Genomic DNA, 17,011 nt, shown 5'->3' with positions numbered 1-17,011 from the left:
ACGTCTGTGTCAGTAGCCACCACTACAGCCCGTTTGTGGTGCAGATGTTGTAATGAGTATGCAATGTGGGCAAACATCCTGGTATCTGCCTCCTCATGCTTCTCACAGGATAGTTCTGGAAGCTCAACCTGACAATCTGCTTTTAACAGAACAGTGCGACCAGGATCACGGAAAATTACATGGATGGCCTGCAGGAGCTGTGGGTAAAGAAGATGCAATCGCAGACGCCCTGGCAGTGAACTATGATGTTCAAGCTGCAGATCTTTCCTCCATGCTCCTCAGCACCTACATACTGACTGGATTCAAGATTCAAGATTCAAGATTTTTATTGTCACTCCGTAGTACAAGTATCACGTGTGAAATTCTTGTGCTGTAGGCTCTGTTACAACATAGTGCAAAAAACAGTATAACAGTGCAAAAACAGGGCATATAGATGCAGTAAAACAAGAGAACAACAAGCAATAACAGTAAACTTTTCCTTTTCTTTTCTAGCGTAGACACCTTAAAACATAATTAAACATTCTGTTTGCACAGGTGCAAATAACATAGGCATAATTATCATATGTAATGGTAGCAGCTGCTACATGATTGTTTATTTGTGTGTGTTAAGGAGTCTCGTGGCCTGCGGGAAGAAACTGTCCCTCAGGCGATTTGTTCGTGCTTTTGGGACCCTGTATCTCCTCCCTGAGGGTAACAGGGAGAACAGACTGTTGTGGGGGTGGTATGTGTCCTTGATGATCTTCAGGGACCTCCTGAGGCACCGCTGATTGTACAGTTCCTACAGTTCTGGCAACTCACATCCTGTTACGTGCTGGGCCGCGCGCCTCACTCTTCTTAGTGCCCTGCGGTCAATGGTGGTACAGTTCCCGTACCAGGTGGTGAAGCAGCCAGTCAGCAGGCTTTCAATGGTGCCTCTGTAGAAGTCCCTGAGGATTTTTGGCCTTAGCCCAAATTTCTTCAGGCGTCTGAGTCCGTGTAGTCGCTGTTGGGCCTTTTTGACAACAGTGTCGGTGTGGCTGGCCCATGTCAGGTCCTGGTGGATGTTGACTCCCAGGTACTTGAAGCTGTCCACCTTTTCCACCACTGTGCCATTGATGGTGATTGGGGGGTGTGCGCCCCCCCCCCCCCCCCCCCTCCTGTAGTCTACAATGATCTCCTTGGTCTTGGAGACATTTAGAGATAGGTGGTTGTCCTGGCACCATTGTTCCAGGGCCTCCACCTCCTTTCTGTAGGCTGTCTCGTCGCTCCTGGAGATCAGCCCCACGACCGCTGTGTCGTCTGCAAACTTCACGATGGTGTTTGAGGTTTGAGTCGCCACGCAGTCGTGGGTGTAGAGGTCATACCAGAAGGGGCTGGAGACGCATCCCTGGGGCACTCCTATGCTGATGGTCAGTGGGGAGGTGAGGTTGCCCACTCTCACCACCTGGCGGCGGTGTGTCAGAAAGTCCAGGATCCAGTCACACATTGCTGTGTTTAGTCCCAGATCCTTGAGCTTGTGCTGTGACACAGTGAGCTATCTCTACAGCTAGCTCTACAGAAGAGGAAAAAAGCATGCCTACAAAACTGCCGTTGATCACCTGGAAGACCTTCTGCCCCTGTGCAGATACGGTAACCCTGGGGAAAGCCTGGATGTTAAAGAAGATGTTGTGACAGCTGCTGGGCGGTACATGGTGTCACTGTATGAGAGGAGTGACTTCAGTGGTAATTTGGATGCACTGCGAGCCCATCTCTTTGGCAATATCAAAGGAGACATGCGTTGCCTTCCACCTACCGAAGATGCCTTCGTTCCAGTTACACCTTCGCCGAGCCCTGCATCAGTTGGCTGTATGCAAGCGAGCACACATGTCTCAACCAACCTACCCTGTTGCCACTGACTTCGGCAGAGAGCTTGTCAGTGGTAAGCTGATGGCAACCATGATGCTGAAGGAGGCAAAACCTGCAGAATTCAAACACACCAAATACTGTCACTGCAAGAAAAGCATGTGTGCCCGAGGATGCTCTTGTGTGAGAGCCAATGTCAAGTGTGTCATCGCATGTCTCTGCACTGGGGACCCCAACAAATGTTCAACGATTGAACTCACACTTGAAGACAGTGACAGTGATTGAGTTATTTCTCACACTTGAAGACAGTGACAGTGATTGAGTTATTTTGTTCATTGCAAAGTTAATTTTGTTATATTATAGACCTTGTTGCCAGTCTTTTTTCTTTCTTTTTTTAATGTGTTGTGTTCAATACTTTTGTTCAGCTAATGTTTAATTTAATGTTTTCTAGATACTGGTCACAATCTATCCAAATTAAGCTGTATAACAATAATTGTTTTGTTGGCTTGTCATCCAGTGTACATTTTGTGATTAAAATCATTTTGTTGTTTTGAATTTCTTGTGTTACAAGTATTGTCTTTGGGGTACAGGGTTTTGTTAAAACTAAAAACATGTCTCGAGGAATTTCGAGCATAAAGGTAATAAAATCACCACAGATCCATTGATTTTGGGTTGATTTTAATAATCTTTAGTGTGGAACGACTATAATATCTGCGGAACAGAATGACACATTGGCTGATGTCATATTTCAGGATATAATTGCTTACTAACAAAGTAAAGATGAAAATAATGGAGAAAATTCAAAAAACAAGTGCTTTTTTGTAATAGAAAATGGCTATAAATCATTTGGAAAGGTTTTGTAAGTGTATTTCTTAACTTGGTGTTGTCAACACACATGTTCTGTGTACCTGGGATGAATTTATTGACAGCCTACGCAACCCACTGAGGACTTTGAGGAAAAAAACCTCTTTCACATTTTTCGGCCAAAAAATAAAGGCTTCATATCCAAAAATGGCCGCAACTTTTTTTCGCGAGGTTTCCGGCAGAGCAGACCTCTCATTCAGTGGACCTTAATGTCCAAATGAATAGATAAAACACAAACAAAAAGTATAGCATGCCATGTCAGGTCCTCTCAAATTTTGGGTGACTGGATCCCTGACTACTATGACATAATCAGTGATGTCACTCGAGCACTCGATGATGCCATCAGTGATGGTCACCTATGCTCTGTCACTTCCTAGTTCATTCTGATGAGGGCAGTGTGCAGACTACTTTTCTCTCAATACTGATCATCTGTTGTCCTGCACCTGCAACGCCCGTGACTAACACCACGTTAGGCAACGGCCTCTGTTGCGAGATACCTCAGGATCATCAACTCGAGCTCCTGAGAAAAGGGCTATGACTACTGTTGAGAAAAAGCAAGCTCCGTGGGCCAGAAAAGCTGCTCCAGCCAAGAGACCCAAGACTGATGCTGAGCGGTAAATGCGGCCAGACGAAGAGGTGGACTACCTTCTACAAATAAACTGGAAGTGAAGTTTATATGCAATGTGCGGACTCTACTTTTCTCTCACGACTGATCACTCACTGATGTCAAGTGATGCGAAGTTGTGCTCATCAGTGATGTCATCATAGGCACTGATGTAAACTTCAGGGGCACACAGACACACACACCTGCACGCATGTAAACTTAAGGGCAATAATATTTTGTGAGCAACACACATGCGCACGCCAATAGGCCAGGTGAGGCCACGCAGTAGCGAGGTCGTGCAACGGCCAAACTGCATGAAGTATGCGAACTGGAGCGCCAGCTCTAAGTGGTGCAGCCGCTTCTATATGTGTGTCCGTTTGTAGCATACTCTTCTTAGGCTACTCTGTAGGCCACAGGTACATTGTAGGCTAGATTACTGGGACAGGAGGCAAACTAAAATCAATCGTTATTATCCTAATTTATACTTGATAACATATATCTGCCTTCGATACAGTCAATCACCAAATCCTTCTTTCCACTCTGTCTGACCTTGGCATTTCAGGTTCTGCACTATCCTGGTTTGCTTCCTATCTCTCGAACCGCTCATACCAGGTCTTATGGAGAGGGTCTGTCTCCAGATCCTGCCCTCTTACCACTGGTGTCCCCCAGGGCTCAGTCCTGGGCCCCTTACTTTTTCTTCTCTATATCAGATCTCTTGCCTATGTGATCTCTTCTCATGGCTTCTCTTATCACTGCTATGCTGATGACACCCAACTTTTCCTTTCCTTCCCCCCCTCCGACACTCAAATCGAGGCTCGCATCTCTGCATGTCTCAAGGACATTGGCGACTGGATGTCTGCCCACCACCTCAAGCTCAACCTTGGTAAGACAGAGCTACTCTTCCTCCCAGGGAAAGACTGTCCTCTCACAGATCTCTCCATCTCCATCGACAACACCACTGTACTGCCCTCCCAAACAGCTAAGAACCTTGGGGTGATCCTCGACAACCAGCTGTCTTGCTCTGCCAACATAGCTGCGACAGCACGCTCCTGTAGGTTCTCCCTCTACAACATCCGCAAAATCCGTCCCTTCCTCACAAGAGAAGCGACTCAACTCCTGGTCCAGTCACTTATCGTCCCTCGCCTGGACTACTGCAACGTGCTCCTGGCTGGCCTACCTGCCACCGACATCCGACCGCTTCAGCTCATTCAGAACGCTGCAGCCCGTCTGGTATTCAACCAACCCAAATTCTCTCATGTCACTCCCCTCTTCCGGGACCTCCACTGGCTTCCCATCTCAGCTCGCATCAAATTCAAGACACTGGTACTGGCCTACAGGGCAGTACACCAGTCAGCTCCCCTGTACCTGCAATCTATGGTCAGGTTCCAAACCTCTCACCGCTCCCTTCGCTCCTCTACCAGTGCAGGGCGCCTCGCTCCTCCTTCGCTACGGGCGCTCAAAAGTCGCTCATCCCGATCTCGACTCTTCTCCTCCCTGGCACCCCAATGGTGGAACGAGCTGCCACCTTCGGTCAGGACTGCTGAATCACTGCCGATCTTTCGGAAAAGACTAAAGACTCACCTTTTCAGGCTCCACCTGGGCCCTTCTTGATCTAACTTCTTTCTCTCTTCTTTCTCTCTCTTTATTAAAAAAAAAAAAAAAAAAACCCTAAACTAAAACTCGTACCACTGTTCCTTCAGGATTTGTAGTTGTCATAGACTGTGCTCCATAGTTGATTGCTCTATTGCTGACAAAAAGTGTGTTACTGTAAGTCGCTTTGGATAAAAGCGTCTGCCAAATGACGTAATGTAAATGTAATGTAAATGTATATAGTGTTGATGTCTCGAAGGTTTCAAATCTTTTTCTGTGGCTATCACATAGTACGTAGCAGCAGGTGAAACGTCACATCTGCAACAATGTTTTGGTTAGTGGTCCGTTTACGCTCTACAGTACTACAGTAGTTAACACATTCACTGCCAGCCGTTTTTTCAATACTGTAGGTAGCTTCTGCCAAGGTTTTTTTTTGAGGATTCTGGCTCATCTTTCAAGAGCCGAGGATTATTTTCTGTTAGGATTTTGTGAACACAAAATATCTCAAAAGAACTAATAGAATGTGTGCTTTCTCTGTCTAAAAGAGTTAGTTTGTAGAGTTAGTAGTTATGTAGGAATTAGCAGTTGAATACAGCATGGTTTCAGCGTCTGAAAATTTAAGCTGAGATAAATGGCTTTTTGTGAAATTCGATAGAACAGTCACTTTAACCATTTATTTTTGGCGTAAGACGTCAGACATCTAAACAATAGTTTTGAACAGTAATTTCCTCCATAGCAGCAGGAAACCCCCCTCCTTCAAACTCCTCCCTCCGTGTGTGTTTTCCTCCTCCCTCCGTGGCTGCAGCGGTACAAGCGAGGCTCTGCCTGTCTGTGCTGCCTGGCTGCTGGCGGCTGCTCTTTGGGCGAGTCTGCATGGGGCTCGTTCGTTTCGGTTGTGAGCTCAGCTGGAATGAAGCTGCGTGCGATTGTGGGCTTTCTGCCGGTGTTTCAAAGTGTGTTGCACCCATAATCTATTATGCAAATTTGCAATCCCCCACCACCAGCTCCCTGCGCGAAAGCGAAAGCGTTTTCGCCAATCCATTTTACAGTATGAGAATGGTTTCCTCGCGCGTTCCCCTGCAGTTTTGGCTTGGCTTTTTCTAGTCTGGAGAGCACTGTCGCCACTTAGTGGGTCGGTGGAATGGGTTGTACACGTTCGGTGGCTCCCATATTTATATAGGAGATGTAAAAGGGTTAGATCAACATCCCACCGTCAAATTTTTTTTTTTTTTTTTTTTGACGAGTTGACTCGCCATTGGCAGTCAACCGTTGGTTTCTGCTTGACGAGTTGACTCTCCAATGGCAGTGAACGTGTTAAGACAGAGTTTCCCAACCCTGGGGTCAAATGGGGTCTCCAGATTTGTTTTTATTTTAATGTATTTGTTTGTTTGTTTACACCACACACAATTTAAAACAAATACATATACACTTTCACTTCCTCTCATAAAAATCGAGTGAGAGAGTTGGTGCTGGAAAGGTGTGGGAACGCTGAGGGAGCTGTAGGCCTATTAGTGAGGTCTGTGTTAAGCAGATGTAGCCCATATTTGTAGCCTACTTTCTTTTTTCACTATCCATCTATCCTGCACTGGAAAAATAAAATCCTCACTTTGTGCACTAATCTGCGGCTCGTCTTGCCTGTGTGTGTGTGCGCGTGTGCGTGCAGGAGGGGTGAAGCTGGGTCTGGGTGACTTCATCTTCTACAGTGTGTTGGTGGGGAAAGCTGCAGCGACCGGAGGCGACTGGAACACCACCCTCGCCTGCTTCGTGGCCATCCTGATCGTAAGTAGACCAGGACCCTCTGTAGACCAGGTTAGACCAGGACACTCTGTAGACTAGGTTAGACTAAGGCCCTCTGTAGACCAGGTTAGACTAGGACCCTCTGTAGACCAGGTTAGACCAGGACACTCTGTAAACCAGGTTAGACCAGGACCCTCTGTAGACCAGGTTAGACTAAGACACTCTGTAGACCAGGCTAGACTAAGACCCTCTCTAAACCAGGTTAGACCAGGACACTCTGTAGACCAGGTTAGACTAAGACCCTCTCTAAACCAGATTAGACCAGGACCCTCTGTAGACCAGGCTAGACTAAGATCCTCTGTAAACCAGGTTAGACCAGGACCCTCTGTAGACCAGGCTAGACTAAGATCCTCTGTAAATCAGGTTAGACCAGGACCCTCTGTAGACCAGGTTAGACTAAGAACCTCTCTAAACCAGGTTAGACCAGGACACTCTGTAGACCAGGTTAGACTAAGACCCTCTGTAAACCAGGTTAGACCAGGACCCTCTCTAAACCAGGTTCGACTAAGACCCGCTGTCGAGCAGGTTAGACTAAGACCCTCTGTAGACCAGGTTAGACCAGGACCCTCTGTAGACCAGGTTAGACCAGGACACTCTGTAGACCAGGACCCTCTGTAGGCCAGGTTAGACCAGGACCCTCTGTAGACCAGGTTAGACTAAGACTCTCTGTAAACCAGGTTAGACTAAGACCCTCTGTAGACCAGGTTAGACTAAGACCCTCTGTAGACCAGGGTTAGTGTCCACCGCACTCAAAGTTGAAGACAAGCCAACTGTGATGTATGCCATGACTTTATTAGGCAGATTAAGATATTGTGAATCACGCGGTTCGCCCACTGACCTAAAAATATGGACAGAGCTATCCCATTTATTTTGGTCTCCCGTTTGGAGTTTATTCGTTGGCCGTCGCCATCTTGGTTTTTTGTCAGCAGTGTGGGTGGAAATGGGTTGAGCAGCTTACGTGAGATGGGGGTTTCCTAGAGCCGCAGCTCCGCCTGCTATTCGTCCATGATCAGCAAGCTGCGTGATCACTGGACAGGCAATCTGTCAATCATCCCCCTTTCCATCATCTATTTTACTCCAAACGGGTGAGTTATATAAAAAATGAGCCCCCCTACATTTGTTATGAAAAGGTGAAATTAGCTATATAGACCAAAACCGTGTTTTGCCCCCGACTGGAAAGATGTTTAATCCTGTTAGAAAGTCGGGCATTTTAACATGGGGGAATGCCTACTGCCCCCAAAGTGGCTATTCGAGGAACTACAGCTTTTCACTTCACTTCCACGTCATCAGAGATAAGCCGGGGTTGGCCACTGGTTTCGCCAAAGCTTCCTCAGTTTGGCATGAATAATGATAATGTTGTTGATAATACACTGTATAATATGTATGTAGTATGTAAGTCAGGGATACTCAACTTGCTTTGCCCGGGGGCCACTTTCGTGAAATGATAGAAGGCCAGGGGCCAGTTAATAACCAAACAATATACATTTTTCTGTAGCGGATTGTAGGTTTTTGGGGTGTCAGCCGGAGTTTAGTCGGACAATGTTGTGCACACCGGATAGTTAGGTTAAGTTAAGTTAGTTAAGTTAGTTAGTTAGTAAGTACATACATAAGTGCCTGGGTAGCAAGCAGACGGCGGTATTTGACAATTTAGCAGCTAAATCATAGATTATTGAAAGATATTCCATATTCCAGACTGAAATGCTATAACAGAAGTATTGGCCAGAATGACATGAACATTTGGACACTTATTCAGCGGGTATCTTGCATGTTGCGTTCAGGTGCATTGTAATTATTATTTTTTTGCAATTCCATCGCGGGCTCCAAGTTGAGTATCACTGATGCAAGTCCTGGGGTCTCATCTATCAAACCCTGCATAGAATCCCTACTAAGGATTCCTATGACTGTGTTGAAAAGAATGACTAACCTATCAGTGACCATGCGCACACCTGCCCGCAATTCCCTGTTACCAGCAGCTGCCACACTAGGCTCTTTCACACCGGCCTTAAAAGCCGAAAAATGCACGGAAAATAGGATCCGCGCCTCCGATGTGAAAGTCATGAACGCGCGTTGGTGGGTAATTGTTGTACGCCTTTTGTCCCGGGAGCAGACCTTGTCACGGCGCCGGTTTAGCAGGCAACCTGCCTCCACTTGAAAGCGTCGGAGCAGTGCAAATGCTTCATAAAAAAATTACAGGGGAAATCACCTCATGCAGCAAGAAAGACAGTGAAAGTAAAAAAAGTAGCCTATACAATCATGTGCCAGAAGGAATGCTCCGTGCCTGTAGTAGGTTAGGCTTGATAGGGGTAAACATCAATAGGCTTTATGCTCAAACGATGTTGACATTAGTAGCCTAGGTAAAATTAACGGATATAATAATACGCTTCAGAGGACTATAGCTGTCTGTGGCGAGTTGGTCTGACGATATTCCCTCTGGAAACCAGCTCCAGAACTGCAATCTGTCTAGCTAGCCACTTGTGCATTCCCTACAAAAACTACTAACATTAAGTACCGTAAATTCCGGACTATAAGCCGCACCTTTTTTCCTGTTTTTTGGCCTTTTTTGGCCCCTGCGGCTTATATAACGGTGCGGCTTATCTATGGATTTTTTCAACAAAAAACAAACAAACAAAAAAAAATCTCTCTTTTTTAGCACTCTTTCTAACTATAAATCCACTTCTGTTTTAATTTCCTCTCTTGCCCTCTTTTCACCACACTGTATGACACTGTATGACACTGTATGACACTGTGTGCACTGTAAATAACAACACAGGTGGTGTTGTGTTATGTTGTTTTGTTGAAATGTTAATAAATGGGAGCATTACATATGGTAATTAAACATTAAAACACAAAAAAAGAAAAAAAGAAAAAGAAAAATACCATTAAAACACCCGCGGCTTCTAGTCCGGTGCGGCTTATATAAGAAAAAAATAGTCAACTTTGAAGGTGCGGCTTATACACCGGTGCGCCTTATAGTCCGGAATTTACGGTAGTCATGTGCATTTATAGCCTCTATACTATTCCCCCGACGAAAGCTATGCAGACTGCAGCTGATATGCGGGCGTCGTCTTTCAGAACGGAGTAGGCTACGGACGCTAATTAGGCTACTTAATGGGAATAATTTGCTTTACACAAAAATAGAACCAAAAGATAAGAATTAGCCTTGTACCTAATAGGCTACATGATGGTGCATGATGTATCCATAAAGTCGATCAGATGAATATTGAAAGCCTGGTTACCATGCTGCATGTGGACAACACTTTCGTATTTTCTGCACCTGCACAGCTGCACCTCGTTCGCTGGCATACATCAGCGATGTTTGGTTGTTGAATGAATTACACAAGGTGACACCATATCAATCTGCTTAGTCAGTGAATTTACTTCTATGAAATGTGTTGTATAAATAAAGTTGGCTTTCCTTGAATGCAATTCATGCAACACTTCGCTGCCAGAAAGTCGGCAGATGCACTCCGCGGCGGAGCCCGTTTTGATATTAAGCCGAGTCCGCCCACCATGCGAGTGCACCTATCCTCCCTGCTCAGCGGACTAGCAGAAGGAGGGAAGTCTTGGTTGTTGAATGAATTCGTTCATCATACAGTAGGGCTACACTAACCTATGAAAATATTAATTTGGGCTAGGAGGAGCTGGAAATCCCTCCGCTCGCCTTTCAATCCGGGAGTGGTGGCTTTCACCTGAAAGCACAACGCAGGACGATACGTACGTAGGTACGTAGAGGGACCGGGCTCTGTGGGTTGCCACCCGGCCGGGCTCCTCCTTCGTCTCACCAGGTCTAGGACCCGCTCCAAACATCTCATTCCGAGGTGATGGTATCTTGGTGGATACCATGCAGTACCAGTACTTGGTGGCACTGCAGTCTCCACTTGCGGCTTGAATGGCCCTCCTAAAAGGCCTCTCGTGGGTTGTTGGGCTTCTTCCTCACGGAAGACGCAGGAGATTCCTTATAGCGACCAAAACTGGTCGCAGAAGGATCTGCTGCCATGTTGACAAGGCTCTTTCATTGGGAAAATGCACACTTTTTGCTAGAGACAACAAGAGCACAGAGAGGAGGGAGGTGGGGCTCAGCTCAGCTGCAGCGGTGCCGGGTGGAGGATGCGGTGGAAGCACTGCTGGTATCGATAAACTCGATACTGTAGCAAAGGAGTATTGTATCCGTTTAAAATGTTTAGGATCGAGTAAGTACAGAAGTATCAATATTTTTGACGACCCTATGAAGTAGTGACTCTGTTTATCAAAATGGCTGCGGGGAATTAGTTTCAAGATTCTGCATATTTTATTAAAATGTCAATACTTGGCGCCAGTGTATCGATAACGTATCGCAAATGGAAATATCGCGATATCAGGAGTATTGATATTTTGTCCCACCCCTATTCAAATCCAGTACGAGGTCTGGGTGACGGCATTGGAGATGTTTCAGCAGATTAGACACCTGTTTAGCGTCATCTACGGCTTCGCCTTGCTCATCAGGTAAAAAGCCGAAGTAGTTCCAGATTAAAGTTTTAGCATTTGGCTTCTTAAATAATGTTAACATTGATGGTGCGGACTAGTACTAGATGAAGCAGGCGAGGCTTCTGCCATGTTCCGGCTGCTGGCTCACAGAAACATAAACACTCACACACGTGTTGCAGCCTCGCAGGCAGGCTACTACCAGTGGCGAACCGTGCCTATCATAACCCCCCTCCCCCCCCCCCCCCCCCCACACACAATATATATAAAGCCTACTGTACGTGCAAGTTGGTCAGTAACACAACCTCAGTTTTAACAATTAGCTCAATACACAGAAAGACTCAGAAATGACAAGCACAACAAACTCTAAAACCCGCGGACAGGTCCAAAACTCCCCCTGCCCACCGACATCAGCTGCCCCAGCGCCACCAGCAATAAAAAATAATTTTTTAACTTACCAATGATGTTCACTTGATGACAACAACATCATTGTTGCTTGTTGAAAAGCAACAAGCTAGCCTGGAAATGGCGAAAATATAGCTTGACAGCTCCAGATTAAATCCTTTGAAAACTACCGCTGCGTGTCCATTTCCTCATCACAGCCCCATGTCACAACCACATCATCATAAACTCCTCCCTCCTTGTCGTCCATCTCGTCTTCTGGTTGGCTTGGATTCGCGAATCCCTCGAAATATCCCACCCACAACTCAACTAATTGTGATTGGCTACCGCCACAACTAAATGATATTCTGATTGGTTAAGACACCTGTCATCAAAATTGTCATCCTCATGTCACGACTAGAGCCGGTGGAGGCTGCTCCAAATATTTAACCCCATATTTGCTGAAACAAAGTGAGTCCAAGATCTGAACAATTTAGCGACAATATTACTGTTATTTCAGTGAATAAAAACTAATAAATAACAAATACAAATAATTTATTAGGGGGAAATTATTTTCTTTTAACTTTCTTCTTGGGCCTTCAGTGAATACCTAAGTCAGTAAGGCCGTCAGTAAGACCCTGACGGTTCGCCACTGGCTACTACATGTTTCTTCCAGAAGAGGGTGTGCTAACGTCGATAATATTCTGACTGAAACCAGTGAGTTTGAGAACAGGGGTAACACATTGTGCTTGGTTGGCACCGTCATTCCACGTTAGTATTGTGTCCCACGGTAGTAGCGTTGTTTAAAGCACCGTGACGTTTAGGCACCGTGGTAGATGGTAGGAACCGGTAAACCGTGCAACACTACCACTACGCTAAGGTTAGCATACCTGCTGTTGATGGGTCCGCTCGGCCACTCCAGTGTCTCTGCACGGCCACTATTGATTTTATTTTATTTAGCGAATGCAAAGTCCTTAAGCCAAGCAGTTGCCTCCTGATCTGCTGTATGGAGGGTGACTAGTCCTCCTTCATGTCTTTGTAGAGGGCAAGCTTCGATGATGTGTTGCATTGTCTGCTGCTCTCCACAAGCACACAGTGGGTTTGGGCTGCTGCCCCACTTGTGAAGGCTGGCCAAGCAGGGGCCATGTCCAGTCCTGAATCTATTGAGGGTTGACCACTGCCTCCTTGGGAGGTTGGTGCTAGGGACCAGTAGAGTGGGGTCTGACACCAGGTGTTTGTTTGACACCAGGTGTTTGTTTGGGACGTCCTTGGACTCCCATTCCTTTTTCCAAGCTGATTTGGTGGTGAAGTCAGCTGGTGGAGGGTTCTTCCAGATTTGTCGTCTAGATGGAAGACGAGCAGTGGGTGGGTTGAAGATGTCTGTGTGGATTGGTAGGTGGGGGGAGTCTTTTGCCTTTTGGAGCATTCTTTGAGTGAAGGCTTCTCGCCGGATATGTGGAGGGGCTATGTTGGATAGGACAGGGAGCCAGGGGAGTGGTGTTGAGTGGATTGTCATGGTGATGATCCTCATGGTTGTGTTGAGTTGCGTGTGCGCCTACATATGCATTTACAAGTCTGTCATGAATAAAATCAAGGGGAAATAATCAGTAGAGCTCAGTGATATTAGTTAAGTGAGATTTATATTTTTTATGTGGCTAGCGGATTGGAGTTTTTTGGGGTGTCAGCCGGAGTTTAATCTGACAATGTTGTGCACACCGGATAGTTAGTTAGGTTAAGTTAGTTAGGTTAAGTACATACATAAGTGCCTGGGTAGCGAGCAGACGGCGATATTTGACAATTTAACTGGAGCTCAGCCAAACTTTATTTCACATTATTATTGTGAATTAGATTCTAATTCACAATGAAAACTAACGTGAAATGATTAGGAAATGGTCAGGGGGCCACTCTGCACCCTGTCACGGGCCGCATCTGGCCCCCGGGCCGGAAGTTGAGTATCACTGCTCTAGGGCCACGCCACTTCCGGGAACCCCCATCCTGTGTAAGTAGGGTTCCCAGAATAAAACCTGGCCATTTCTACCACTGCTTATGGATGAGCATCATTTGCTGCATGCCATCGAGAACCGTTGGTCGGATCGACTTCAAACTTTGGGAGTGTGCCTTATTGTGCAGTGCAGTGCCCTGTTTTCGTGCAATTCGGTATAGCGCCACCTACTGGCAACATAAAAATGCTGTTTATCTCAAGAACCGTTCGTCCGATTGACTTCAACTTTGGGGAGTGCGCTTAGGGGGACTCAAGGGAGTGCAGGGAGCTGAATTCCGTCCAATTTGGCATAGCGCCACTTACTGGCAACACAAAAAGCGCTTTATCTCCATAGCCATTCATCTGATCGACTTCAAACTTGGAGAGTGTGCTGCTGGGAACCTGACATAGAACAGTGCCGAATTTTGTGCAATTCAGCACAGCGCCACCTACTGGCAACACAAAAAGTGGTTTATCTTGAGAACATTTCGTCCGATCGACTTCAACTTTGGGGAGTGCGCTGATGGGAACTTGAACTTAAGCGCCCATGGGGTGGTGCGTGGGGGAACGGGCACTGCACTAGTGATGTGAAATGTGATAAAGTCACTATAAACTCATTATAGCAGGGGTTCCCCAACTTTTCCGACCACAGAAAGGCTCAATAACAACATAAGGCTTTCATATAATACCAGAAACTTCCCTCTGGCCTTAAAACTGAGCCCGCTACAGCCACTCAAAGTAATTTTTAAAATGTTTGATATTTCTCGAATATCGCAATATTTCCGAAAATCGTCCCAAGCCGGTTACTCCTCAGGGTTAATGTGTATATTATGTAAAAACTGTTGTCCGTATAGACCAATTTCGAGTGGACGTCACAGGGTTACATCAGTAGTTGCAAAAAACTTACATTAATAGGAACAGAAGGTAATAGGTTGTTCCATTGCAACATCGGCGCACAGCAAATCCGCCATTTTGGCCTGAAAGAGACACCTCTGATTGGCTGTCATGGTTCTATGCTGTTGTCCCATTGGCCATTGAGGCTTTTTTCAAGCCAAAATGGCGGCAGCGCTGTTGTCAAACACATATCAACTCTTGCCTTCAATACTCCTTGCATTCCTGCAAGTAGGAAACAAGCTGTAGAGATTCCCGGAATAAGGAAAAATAAATGTCTTTTGCGCGGCTCCGCCATGTAGACACTGAGCCTTCCCACTGGGTATATGACGATGTTCGGCACTGCCTCTTTGGCCATTTATTTGGATCCTAGACCATCCCCATAGTGAGTACGCTTCACTTTCTGCTCACGAAAATACGTAATCGTTGTTTGCAAACAAAAAAATGGTCTCTTCTCTGGCGGACCACCAGTCGGAGCCCCACGGACCACCAGAGTTTGGAAACCAATGCACTATAGAATATTCTTATAGAATAATTCTATAAGAATATTGCGAAGCGGCACCACGGCAAAAATAATACATCAGGAAAAGTAATGGAATAAGGGATGACAGAACATTGAGGCAGCGGAGGATGTGAAGGGAAGCCATGAAATAACTCGTGTGTGTGTGTGTGTGTGTGTGTGTGTGTGTGTGTGTGTGTGTGTGTGTGTGTGTGTGTGTGTGTGTGTGTGTGTGTGTGTGTGTGTGTGTGCGTGCGTGTGTGTGTGTGTGCGTGTATGCGTGCGTGCAGGGCCTGTGCCTCACTCTCCTGCTGCTGGCCATCTTTAAGAAAGCTCTGCCAGCGCTGCCCATTTCCATCACCTTTGGCCTGGTCTTCTACTTCTCCACAGACTACCTGGTCCAGCCCTTCATGGACAGCCTGGCTGACAACCAGGTCTACATCTGAGAGACCCCGCCTCCTCCCAGCTGTCATTGGTTGATAAACGCACAGTCTTCTTCCCATGCCAGTCTTTTTCCTGTTTTTACCAGACTTTTTCTCCAGCAGAGATTTGTGGGTAAAGCATGACAGTCCCTCTAAAATAATAATACGTAAATGCATTCCTGCAGATTGGGTGAGCCGTTTTCCCAACCCAGTTTACATTAAACCACGGCCACTTCCGTATGATGAAAGCCTCACATTTATACTGGAAAAACATGGGGGCTCATTTGGAAACATTCTCTTTCACGAGGAAAATGGTGCGGTTTCATCTCAACTGGGTTGGGAAGACGATTTTCCATCCATCTGTATAAACTGTCTCAGTGTTTCTCACTGTGGAAAACAGTGAGAACTGCAGGTGACGTCACCTCGTCTGTGATTGGCCGGTTATCCACCAAGAAGAAAAACACACCAAATTTAAAAGATCATGATCACTGATTGGAGTATTTTAGGGTGGATTTTTCCTTTCAAGTAAGAAAATGCCAAACTTGATTTTATTTTTTATTATTATTATTATTATTATTATTATTATTATTATTATTATTATTATTATTATTATTTAGTTCAGAGTCACATGATGCAGGAATGACTGGTTTGGATTAACCACCAGGTGACATTTGAGTCAAATTCAATTTACCAGTCACTTCTCACTTACTAAATTAATCCACTTAGTTTCAGTGGGAGAACAAAGATATCCTCTGTCTGCCCTCTAACTCTATAAAATTAACAGGACAGAATCTGTTGTCAATGCTTGATTTGTGACTTTGGAGAAACGGGTGGTACCAAGCTGTCCTCTGAATGGTCGGGTCAAGCTGTCCTCTTGTTGGTCAGGTTACAGTTCAGGGATGGGTCTTGTAGTCTTTATATTGAAGGAGATATATATTTTATAGAATGTAATTAAGTTTAATGTTTGATTTTGTAACTAAATACTTGTTGAAGCAGAAACTCCTGCAATGTTTTCATTGTAAAGTAAATAAAGACACTGCTGTAGGCCACACAACTTTACTTTCTATAGACCGAAACAAGCTACTCCACTGCAGTAAAAAAGGGGAACACTTAAATGGCTAGGCCAACTTTTTGAGAGATTAGCCTATTTGCCATATTGCCCATACATAAACAAAATAAACAATGCTTTTATCGCCACACTCCGTGGAGTACACTGGGTACAGCCCTGCACTTAGTTAGATTTGCAAATGAATGGGAGTTAACGGTACAGCTGCCTATCCCCGTTCAGTCGCCCAAACTACACAATTCCAACATCACCAGAAACACTCACATGTGCATGTTGTGACCGGTCGTGACTCGTGTACTCACCACGCGATGAAATAATCCAGGAAACGGCCATTTTCGCAGTAAATCCACACACAGAGATCTAACAAGGATTAACAAAACTAAGCAAGACTAACTCAAGTTACTTCCTCGTTTGCCATCAGGTGCTGTACACAGCGCATGCACCTGTGTACAGCGCCTCATGCCAAACGAGGAAGAACTTTGTTATTATTGGTTATTTGGTTATTATTATTCGGTTACTCTGTTTGAGGCGCTGTGTGAAATCACTGCGCCTGGCAGCCATGTTTGGAAAGTAGTTCCGGCTATCTATTTACCTTCGAAAATGACAGTTTCTTCACATTTTGTGTTATTATTTC

General features: G+C 45.5%; 1 protein-coding gene across 2 annotated transcripts in view; it reads left to right on the top strand.

Moving 5' to 3' along the window:
* psen2 (presenilin 2) overlaps nucleotides 1-16,351 on the top strand; it is a 46,261-nt gene extending 29,910 nt beyond the window's left edge. For both annotated transcript variants that reach the window (XM_083635349.1, XM_083635350.1), the window contains exons 10-11: nucleotides 6,543-6,658; nucleotides 15,180-16,351. In XM_083635349.1, coding sequence (XP_083491475.1) covers nucleotides 6,543-6,658; nucleotides 15,180-15,335 — 272 coding nt within the window. In that variant the 3' untranslated portion in view covers nucleotides 15,336-16,351. The remainder of the gene's footprint in view (nucleotides 1-6,542; nucleotides 6,659-15,179) is intronic.
* The last annotated feature ends 660 nt before the right edge of the window (nucleotides 16,352-17,011 follow it).

This window comes from Poromitra crassiceps (assembly GCF_964638095.1).
Source record: "Poromitra crassiceps genome assembly, chromosome: 4".
NCBI classification, from domain to species: domain Eukaryota; kingdom Metazoa; phylum Chordata; class Actinopteri; order Beryciformes; family Melamphaidae; genus Poromitra; species Poromitra crassiceps.
The sequence above is the reverse complement of the archived record's forward strand: the minus strand, read 5'-3'. Positions and strand labels throughout refer to the sequence as shown.